The following is an 11,218-nucleotide window of genomic DNA, read 5'->3' as shown; positions in this document are numbered from 1 at the left end:
CCGGCAAGACCCAAAGACTGTGCCTGAGGCTGGACAACATGGAGAAGTCCACAGCAAAGCTGGCAAAGGGAGTTTCTGCCTTGCCAGCCCTCCTCCCATTCTGCCCTGTTTAATATCCAGCTTAGCAGCACTGGGGCATGCTGTAGCAGTGAGCTGCAGGGTGATGGGAGGACACTATTTCACCCATGTTACATCCAAAGCCTCTACAGCTAGGAAAATCCAGGGCTCCACAACAGTCCTGGTTCTCTCTGTCCTCAACAGACCTCTTTAGCTGCAAATGCAAAGGTGTGAGCACTGACAGGCTCAGAGGCCAGTCACCCTGGCAATGGAAGGCGATTTCCTCAGTTCCCACCAGCCAGTCCAGGGAGGTTTGCGAACTCTGGAAATGCAGGTGGCAGTTCTTCCTGGGCTTGGACACCTGGACTCAGGGCTTTTCCCTTCTCTCCTTTGTTCCTAGCTAGCACTGCTGACTGCCTGTCAGAAGGCACTTAAGACCACCATTTTATGCCAGTGCATCACAGTACCATCAAATACCATCAAGACACGTGCTCAGCTAATCCTACATTCTGAGGTGAGTTACCAGCTTCCTGACAGAGACCACATGTAGCAGCATTGCATGCAAGCACTTTTCCTGGATAGTTATGGAAATGGACACATCCCCATTACTGCCCCTCACCACCTATCAGTTTTTGGGAGTACCCTCAGCAAACAACCCATGCCTGCTGGCAGACCTGTCTCTCCTCCAGCACAGACTCCTTGCACCTACCCACACCTCGCTGGTAGAGCAGGTTCCCTACATGGCACAGACTCTGCGATCTCTTCCACACCAGAAGACATCAAATTCACATCCTGAGGTTACAGACCTCAAATTCAGATCCTATCAGCACATCCCACAGCACAAATCATCCTCACAGATTCAGCTGTGCTAGGTGATCTCTGTGTGGTACCACTTTAATGCATTTATGAAAAAGACAAGTGGAATCCAAGCAAGAATCCAAGGAAAGAGGCTGCAAGCTCCTGAGAGGAGGCAAGTGTTAATGCTGTTGCACAAGCTGCTGGCACCACGCTAGTGGCGCTTGGGAGGGGAGACCAGCAGAGCTGGACTTGTTTAGCCAGGCCAAGCAGTGATGTGACTGCACTCTGTAAACACTGGGGAGAGGGGAGGGAAATTCCAAGGAGAAAGAAGAGCTATTTAAGCAAAAACACAATATTGGCACAAGAACAAATGAGTATAAAGTGGTCAGAAATTAGTTTAGGCTGGAAATTAAGAGATGGTTTCTAACTACCAGATCAAGGAATCTGGAACAGCATTTCACAGCAGTGATGGAGGCAGAAGACCTTCTAAATATAGCTTGACTGTTTATGAAAAGGAGCGTCTGCGTGGACACCTCTGAGTGGAGCCATGCTTAGGAGGCCCCTTCCAACCCCTCCTCTATAACAGGCTGGGGCAGGGCCTGCCCCCCATGCTGTCTCTAATCGCCCTCAACCAGGATACAAGGGGCTTCTGCTTCGCGTGCGTGGTCACACTCCTCTTCCACAAGGAATCAAACTCCATCTGAGGAAAGTAGTGACTCAGCAGAGTTAAATGAGCAGTATCCACACAGGCTCCATGTACAAATGCCATTTCAGATGCACAAACAGAGGAATAAACAGCCATAGAACTGGTCTTGCCTCTGCAAAAACCTCAGCCTTAGTAAAATTGCTACCAGGTAGGCTTGTCCAGGTCTGACGTCCACCCTCCAAGAAGGTTGTTGCAAATACCAGCTTGGTCCAAAGATCAGAGAGCCATCTTAACCACTGGCATAGCTCTGACAGTGGCTGGCAGTCGATATATAGAGAAGAGGCAAGAAGTAGGGTATGTATGGAATAATCCTCCTGTGAAACCTTCCCAGCTTCCAGCAGTCTGTGGCTAAGTCACTTCCTGAGCCACAGATCATATTTTTGTTCAACAGTCTTTGATGGGTTTTTTTTTTTCTTTCCATGAATTCATCTAATTTTGAACCCATGCAACTTTTGGCAATGATTTCACAATTTAATTATGTTCTGCATGAAAAAGTACTGCCTTTGTTTATTTTAAACCTGCTGCCTGGTCATTTCTTATGAAGCTGCCTAGGTCTTGTATTGTGAAAGAAGCGACTTCTAATTTCCCCATTACTTTCTCTGTGCCATTCACTGCACACCTCTGTTATATTCCTGCAGTTTCTTCCATGCCAAAGAATGTTCAAGTATTTTCTTTCTGCATGGAAACCATTATCTACTGGAGATCATGTTAACATCCTTTACTGAACCTTTTCTAGCACTACTGCTTATTTAGTGGAATGAACGCAGAGCAGAGAGCATGTGCAGAATTTGAGATGTAGGGTAATGATGTTTTCTTTCAGTCTCTATTCCTTTTCTAATAAAACTCAGCATTTGATTTGTTTTTTTGACTGCGGCTAAGCCCTGAGCTGACATTTTCACAAAGCATTCATGGCGATGCCCCAATCTTCTCCCTAAACTTAAGTAGCCCACCACTGTGTAAGTGAAATTCATATTGCTTTTTGCCATGTGTATCACTTTCCAGATAGCAACAGTGAAATTTCATCTCCCATCTTCTTTCCTAATTGAACAGTAAAACAAGATCCTTCTACAGTTCTTCACAGGGAGCCCTCACCTTGATTACTATGAATCAACCAGTAACATCAACAAACAATCACCTCTTCTGGAAGATATATGAAAATGCTAAATAGCAGGGATACCAGCACCAGCCCTAGGCACCCACCAGTAGCATCCCTACTCTGTGAAAACAGACCACTTCTTCCTTCCCTTTGCTCCCTTTCCTAGTCATCATTTCCTGGGAGGACCCATTACTACTGCAGTTCCTGTGTGAACACCACCTGGTCCTGCCAGTGTGTTACCAATGTGCTTGACAGGCTCATCGCACAACCCTACAGTGGGAGATACCCCTCTAGCTGATGCTTAAAGCAAGGTGCTGATACAGAAACCTCCCTCTGCTTTGCCTAATGAACATTGATATGAATACTTCACTGAGCAAGTCTGCAATAAATCACTGAGCTTTGTATTTATCATTCAGTTTTTACTTTTCCCTCCAAGCCTTTCTTCTACATCTAAATCATGATTAACAGTGGCCTCTTCCTGTGCTTCACCCTTCTCTACCAGTGTTTCTAGCAGGAGAGCTTCAACCCAAAGTGCCCAAATATTTGTTTAGTTCAAAACTGTCGTAGCATTTACCTGCCTTCAGGACTCTAAATCCGTCCCAGCCTTGCTCTGTCTCCTGAAGGATGCGTATGCTTTTGTGGTACCTTTGTATGACAAGATACCTCCCGAGCTCTAGCAGAACACTCCCAGCATTTCATGCCCCCAAACACTGGAATCAACTGCAGAGCCTGCTGTGCAAGTGTGTTGCGGATGTCCCCGCACAGGAGACAGACACTCAGCAGACTGCAGACACAGAGTGTGAGAAATGCCATTGTGCAGAGCCTGTTCAGCCACAGTCTCAGCAATGTCATGGCTGGCTGGTCCCTGGCCTGCAGGAGTGACTCAAAAGCCAGAGCCTTGCTCAGAGAGAGAATGAGACTAACTTTGCCTTCCTCTGCCTCCACCAGGCCCTGAGAGATGCCTTCATCCAGGCCAAGCCTTGCCAGACAGTTTTGCAAGCAGAGGGTTGCAGCTGGACATGCAAGAAGAAGTCTGGGCAAGGGATGGCTGCGACCTGGAACAGGAAGGGAAAAAGTAATGAACAGGGAAGGCCTGACTGGAGTTGCAGAGTGTCCCCAGGGTCCTGTGCTGATGGCCACCCAGGTGCGGCAGTGACCTGCCAATACAGTCCTGCCTGCTCTGACCTGCCTCTGCTGTGCAGCTCAGACAGGACCTGTGACAGAGAGAGGTTGCCATCACCATGATGTTTTAAACCCAGCACAATGCAAGTGGCTTTGAGCACACTGCCTGAAGTGCAGCAACATGCAGAGCAAGCACATCCTTTCAGTTGTAGGTTCTCCCCACTCTGTGCAGAGTAGATGAGGACAGGGCCTCGATTGCCCATTCTGCTCTGTTGCTGCCAGTGCCACTCAGCCAGCTCCAGCGAGCCCTCACCACACATGCCTTTCCACAGGGGCCACAGCAGAGCAGATGCAGCCAGCTGGGAGTGGGGGTGGAGGGTTGGTCCTCATCCACTTCTGTTGAGCAGCTAAGACATAACTTGGTATTGCAGCACACTCAGTGCCCAGGTGACCACTGCCACCACACAGTGCTGAGGGAAAGCTGGGGCTGCAACCCATAGCAGATTCTCAGAAAACCCTTGTGAGTGCAAAGTCCAGCTAGACAGCGCTTTCTTGACCTCCCAGAAAGCTGAGTGGCTATACCAAAAGTCCTGAGACCAAGAAGTTAACGGCACCCCATGCCTCCCTGCTCACGCAAGTGTTTTACCCTGACTCCACTGGGTCAGGTTTAGGGCTCCCTTTCGCCTTCCCTTCTTGCAGGCATATGTGAGCCAAGAGCTTCTGCATGCTGGTCAGTTCTATTGCTCTCAGAGCAGTCTCTCTGCAGTCCTCACTTGCTCTGTGCACAGGGATGTCTGTATTTCCCAAGGACATGCCCATCTTACCACATCTTGATCAGATTTACCAGACTGCCCTGACTGCTGCATGGATGCAACTTGTGCCTGCTTATCTCCCACCCCGAAACTCTCCTGGGTGCCCCTGCCCATTCCCTTCCCCCCCTGCAGAACTGCCTGCCCCCAAACCCAGAGGCTATCACACCCCTGCCTCACCAAGGGCTCCACCCTGCTGCCCCTACCTGCACGGGCAGCTCCTGACCACTGGCCACATGAAGGAAAGCAGGAGCGTTGTCATTCTCATCCAGCACAGTGACATAGATGGTTCCTGTGGCACTGCGTGGTGGTGCTCCCCCATCCTGCACGATCACCAAGAGCTGGTAACTGGACTGCTGCTCCCGGTCCAGGCTATGCTTGGTGCTGAGCTCCCCTGTGAGGGAGAAGTGGGGACACAGCTCAGCCCAAAAACCTCTTTAGAGAAGAGCCTGTGCTCAAGTATGTTGCTGGGGAGCCCAGCACCGCAGGGATAGGAAGATGAATATTCTGTTGCGGCACTGGCCTGGCCCACATCACTTTTGACCTGCCCTGGGCTTTCTGCCCAACCAGCCCCAGCCTAGGAAGCCAGGAAGTCTCTCACCTGTCTGTGTGTGGATAAGAAAGTTGGGATCATGCTGGAGCAGGCGGTAGGTGAGCCGGCTGTTCTGCCCAGCATCCCGGTCACTTGCCATCACCCTCCCCACACTGCTACCAGGAGCCTGATTCTCAGGAACAGTGAAGAAGTAACGCTCCTCACTCAGCCGGGGGCTGTTGTCGTTCTCATCAGTGATGCTGATCCGTACAGTGCTGGTGCCTGTTTTCCGGGCTTCCCCCCCTGCACCACTGCCTCCTGCCGAGGCCAGCACTGTGAGCACATACAGGTCCCGTGTCTCCCGGTCCAGTGCGCTTTTGACATACAGCCAACCACTTTCAGGCATGATGCCAAAGCTGGCAGCATCCCCATCTGCACGCAAGTGGTAGGTAAGGGTCATGGATTCTGCATCGCGTGCCAGGGCCCGCACCTGCAGAAAGCGGGTGGAGACAGGCACACCTTCCCGCACCTCCACGCGGTAGGTGAGTGTGTCAAAGATGGGCCCATTGTCGTGCTCGGCTTGCACATGCACCAGCAGCGTGAACATGGAGCTGAGCTGGGGAACGCCACTGTCTCGGGCCACAATGGCCAGCCTGTAGGCTGCGCTGGCTTCATATTGCAGGGCCCCGATCAGTCGCACCGCCCCTGATGAGCGCTCCACACTGAAGGTGCCATCACCTCCTGACACCAGCTCAAAATTCACCTGACCATTGGCACCGCTGTCACGGTCCTCGGCCTGCAAAGTGTACACTGTAGTCCCAGGTTCTGTGGCCTCTGGCAGCAGAATGGAGTCGGAGGGGGCTGGGAACACTGGCACGTTGTCATTCACATCTGACACAGAGATTTTCACACGTGTGTTACTATAGGCTGGAGGTGAACCACTTCGGGCCTGAACATCCAGAATGAGGACTGCCTGGGACTCATGATCAAGAGGCAGGCTGGTGCGGAGCTGCCCAGAGGCAGAGTCGATGGAAAAGTAGCCATGAGGATCCCCCGAGGAGATGGAATAAAAGATGTCATCAGCATGACCTGTGGACAAGGAAATGAAGACAGGAGGAATGATTTCTGTACCCGGCTCACCTCCTCAGCTCCCTACAGAGAGCAGCAGGGTTGGGCAGTGCTGTCTGTGGCAGACTCTGGTCCGGAGGTGCACAGTAGCACTGTGTACATGTGCATATGCACCTGTATGCACAGATGCATATGCACAAGTGTGTGTGTACACACATGTGTAAGCACGTGTGTGAGAGCATGCACTGAGTTGAGTGACAATTGCATGGGTGCACATTCCGATGTGTGTGCCTCTGTGCATGCATGGAGCTCCCAGAACAGGGTTGCTCTGTGAGGAATTGTGGTACTGGACATTCAAGATGATGCAGGGACAGGGAAAATGACTGCATACAAAAGGGACAAGCCCATACCTGGAGGATTCTGGGCCCGGACAGCTCCCACACTGGTACCCTGCAGCATGTCCTCAGGCACTGTGAAGAAGTACTGAGCTTGCTCAAAGACAGGGGGTGAGACCGTGCCCTCCACGATGCTGATGTTCACCCGGGCATTTGGCTGTGCCTGTAGGCCCCCACCATCTTGTGCAGAGATCACCAGCTGCACCAGGGTGTTGGCTTTACCACTCAGGGACCATGAGAGGGAGATGACACCTAGGGAAGAAAGCAGTTCAGAGGGTACTATGCCTGCACCCCTGCCTGTCATCTGGCACCAAGGGAACAGGCCAAACCATAAGCTTGAAAAGAAGGACCTAAGGGGGCAGCAAACAATGTGCGTCGCGGGGGGAGCTCGCCATGGAAGAATTGGAGTAAAGAGGAACCCTCCTGGGAAAGCCTCCCCAAATCCTCCTTTCTCAACCTTAAGCCCAGCCCTGAGCTAAGCAGTGTAAGGGCTTGGGGGAAACAAGCCAGAGGGCAGGTCTTGGGAGAGGGAAAGAAGGGACTAGGGCTTCCAATGTGGGGTGCAGGGTGAGAGTCACGACACAGCAGGCGGGATTTGGGCTGTGGAGATGCTCTTGGAGGACATGTAGAACTGAAGGACCATCCTCGACAGGCCCTACAAAGGAGGTGGCCCTGCATTAGGATAGCTGGTAGGCCTATCTCATCCCAGTCACATTCTGGGAACTTGAGGACCAGTGTGGAGAGATCCTGAAGTCTGTGCTGAGCATAGGACACCTTCCTGTCCCACTGAGAGCCCCTGGCACCACATGCCCATGCACCCACCTCCCCAGCAGAAACTACTCTGGCTTTGGTGGCCAAAGCAAGGCAGAGCAGATGCAGCCAGTGAGAAAGGTGGAACTGAGTGTGACAGAGAGTTATAGGGAAGGAGATTAAACTGAGCAGAGGAGAGAAGGGAACTGGGCAGGGACAAGAAACTAAGCAGCCTGATGGGGCAAAGCAAGCAGCATGCAGGAAGAAAGGTGCAGTGAGTCAGGGATGGGGGAATGAGGGAGAGGAAGGAAGACGGGACAAATGAAGAACAAGAGCAGGGAGCAGAAACAAGAGGTCAGAGACTGAGTCTGGGAAGGGGCTGCCAGAAGCTCAAGAAGCCAAGGCAGATGGCAAGGAAGATGTGGCAGGGAGAGGAACAGACATATTCTGGTGGCAGACTGCACTGCTGTGATGGTCAAGCCGTGACCCTCAGGCTGGCTTTTACACCTGCCTGCATCCCACTGTTCTGATTGCTGCCTACTCGGGCTGCCCCTGAGCTCTCTCTTACCTGTGTCCTTGTTGAGGGAGAAGAGAGGGGGTGAGTTTCCCAGGACAATGCGGTAGGTCACTTTCCCGTGCAGCCCCTCATCCTTGTCATGGGCAGTAACACGCAGCACAGCTGTACCTGGCATGCTCTGCGTGCTGATGCTGGCAGCATACTCCAGTGGGTAAAACACTGGGCGATTGTCATTTATGTCCTCCAGGAAAACCTTCACATACACCATGGAGTTCAGGCCACCCTGTGGAAGGACCAGATCAGAGATGGTGCAAAGAGCAGGGGCAAGGACAATGGTATCCCCTGCACAGTGCTGAGTCAGGAGCATTGCATCCCCGCGGCCTCTCCAGCACTCACCCCATCAACAGCAGTGATGGTGAAATCATAGGCAGATGTGCCCTCATCACGATCCAGAGGCTGCACAGTGCACAGCTGCCCTGTGTGCTTGTCGATGCTGAACTGCGTGGGGACAACACTGCCGATGCCAGAACCAATGGAGTAGGAAAGGGAGCCAAACGTGCCGCTGTCTGCATCTGTGGCTGTCACCTGGATGAGGGAAGGCACTACATGAGCAGGGCCAGCATCACAGAGAAGACCACCAGCCAGATCTAGCCCATCACCACCACCACCTCCACAACTCAGTGCTGCCCTCTGCTCCGTGGCCCACAACAACTGCACAATCCTCAAAGCTGGCCATAGTAAAGCAGACTGACAGTTATTGCCTCAACCCTGTGATTCTTGCGCCAGACAAGCCACTGCTTCCTCTGCAGCCCTCCCTGCAAGAGGACAGGGCCTCCCAGGGGCTCACTGGCTGCAGACAGTGCCCTGAGCAGTGCTGCAGGCAGCTGTGGGGCACCCCAGGATGAGCCTATGCTGGCCTGGTCACTGTGAGGGGACACAGAGGTGGGGGAGCACAGCATTGCAGACTCGCAAGAGCTGCACCATGGTTTCTATCTACAATGCTGCCATGGGTCCCTGCACCACCAGAGGTGCCTTGTTTCAGGTGATACCTCTCTTCTTGTACCCCTGGGGCAACATCCATGACCCAGGTCAACAGACTTGCCTTAGCAAAGGAAAAGGCCATACGGAAAGGGGGTGCAGAAAGGCCAAGCCTCACACAGATGCCAAGGATCTAGCAGCCAAGCATCCCCATTGCAACCAGCTTGATTGGCCAGCCAGGGACAACCTGCACTTTCGCAGCAGCTGCCCCTGGCCCTCTGCTCCTTCTTTTCTGCAAAGATGCTTAAGACAAGACAGGAAGAAAAACAGCCCCCTTTCCACCATGATCCTGGCTCTGTCCTGCTCTCAGAGCTCTCTGCCCAGCAGCCCTGGGCTCTGAGGATGATGACTGAGGGATGGCATTGCCCTGTGACAGCCAGGGCCCACCAGAGCCTGGGGCACATGAATTGCATTAGCAGTTATAGACACAGCAGGAGGATTAAAACTGCTCCCTGTTTGCAAGGCCCCAGATCCTCCCTGGGCTCCTTGCAGAGCTCAGGTCAGCAGAAAACAGCTCCTTCCCCCTGACCCCAGCATCACTGCCCATGGCTCATCCACCAGCTGGGAGCTCTGCACAGAGAACAAAGCTAGAGGATGGAGCCAGGAGGGAGGCAGCTGGGCCAGGCCCGGGTGAAGTGGAGTTCAGGCCTCGTCAGCCACAGCTCCTCCCAGCAGCAGCGCTGGGGCCTCGGCTCCCGTGAGCGAGAAGCACAGGAACGTTGCACACGCGCCAAGGAAAGGGCCCAGCTGGGGGCTGCAAACAGCTCTTTCCTTCGGGCAGGGCCCCTAACCTGAACCACTCACCCAATCATCAGAGATGGAGGAACAACAAGAAAGCGTACAGAGAATGTACTCTCCCTCCCCCCAGACCTTATACTCTGCACCCCAGGGAGGGGAGGCAGCATCTGAGATAGCCCCTTGCCAGTATTCCTGACAAGCGATCCACAGCCTCCAGGGAGGGGAGGCAGCATCTGAGATAGCCCCTTGCCAGTATTCCTGACAAGCGATCCACAGCCTCCAGGGAGGGGAGGCAGCACCTGCAACACACCCTCACCAGCTCTCCTGCCCTGCTGCTTTCGGTCTAAGGGGATGCCTGAGGGGAGAAGCTGAGACCGCATCTACAATGAGAACCATGCTCCCTGTAGAGAGTATTTGCTCTCCCCAACCCTGCAGCAGCTGCCAGAAGAAGTGCCATGAAACAGGATCCCCCCTCCCTGCTCCAGCTGCAGAGCACTCCGAGCTACAGGTGCCATGACAGCAATTGGACCCACCTGCCTCCCCCTGAGTTCAACATCCTCCCTCCCTCCTGCCCCAGCTTCCTTTGCTGTGGAGCTGCTCATCTGAGAGTATAAATCTGACCTCACTGACATTGCTGAAACCTGTATTCAGGTTACCTGTATTCTGGCTCCACGTTGGATATTATTACTGGGGTAATAGCCCTGTACCAACACACTTGAGTTGTGTGCCATGCCTGGGTTTTAGCAGGCAGCAGTCTCTACCACTGCAGATGAAAATGCACCTGAAATCGATAAGCTGCCACAGTGACTGGAATAGGCACTATATGGCAAATTAGTAACTTCTTTCCTTCAAAATGAACTGCTTATCACCCTGAAAGTGCTCTAAAATGCATGTCAGCTGCTTTAATACACTGTACAGCAACGAGCTCTGCAGCAGAGTAAGATATTTTCCTTAGGCTCCTCAGGCCAAGGGCTCTGGTGCTTCCAGAACAGCCTCACTTCCTCACCTTAACCATCCTCTGACAGTTGCTATCCTAAGCAAGATACCCACATGGGAAGCTATCTGGAAATCCAGATTTCTGCCACAGGAGCTGGGTCAGATTTTGGGAGCAGGGGAGAAACAGACGAGCTCTCACTATTATGCAGTACAGCATCGTCTCCCTGGCTGCTCGCTGGTACCCAGAGCCATCTCCCTGCAAGACTGCCTCATGGAGCCGGCAGTCTGGCATCAGAGGCAACCCTAGCTGTAGAGCCAGGGCAAGGCATCCTCAGAGAAGTTCCTTGTTCACATGTGTCTGGCACTCCACCTCCCCATCCTGCTGTGGGACTGTCTGTGGACCAACGGTCTAACACAAACCCTGCCTGTACAAGCCCACACAGGGTCCAAGAGAGGTCATGTCACTGCTACACCAGCACTGGTGGAACTACTACTGGAGACTTGTCTGGTCACAAGTGGTTGGCAGAAGTGTCTCAATCACTAGCCCTTGTTCTCGTGGGGGGCTTCAACTTCCCGGACATCTGCTGGAAATACAACATGGCAGAGAGGAAGCAGTCTAGGAGGTTCCTGGAGTGTGTGGAAGACAACTTCCTGAC

At 52.9% G+C, this 11,218-nt stretch overlaps 1 protein-coding gene across 1 annotated transcript in view; it reads right to left on the bottom strand.

Moving 5' to 3' along the window:
• Positions 1-11,218, bottom strand: part of DCHS1 (dachsous cadherin-related 1) — a 50,778-nt gene that overhangs the window by 18,996 nt on the left and 20,564 nt on the right. Inside the window, exons 2-6 of the mRNA XM_009333479.1 lie at positions 8,247-8,435; positions 7,902-8,133; positions 6,599-6,835; positions 5,190-6,209; positions 4,795-4,982 (exon numbers count right to left, since the gene is read on the bottom strand). Of these exons, the coding sequence (XP_009331754.1) occupies positions 4,795-4,982; positions 5,190-6,209; positions 6,599-6,835; positions 7,902-8,133; positions 8,247-8,435 (1,866 nt within the window). The remainder of the gene's footprint in view (positions 1-4,794; positions 4,983-5,189; positions 6,210-6,598; positions 6,836-7,901; positions 8,134-8,246; positions 8,436-11,218) is intronic.

This window comes from Pygoscelis adeliae, unplaced genomic scaffold, assembly GCF_000699105.1.
Source record: "Pygoscelis adeliae isolate BGI_AS28 unplaced genomic scaffold, ASM69910v1 Scaffold271, whole genome shotgun sequence".
NCBI lineage: Eukaryota > Metazoa > Chordata > Aves > Sphenisciformes > Spheniscidae > Pygoscelis > Pygoscelis adeliae.
The sequence above is the reverse complement of the archived record's forward strand: the minus strand, read 5'-3'. Positions and strand labels throughout refer to the sequence as shown.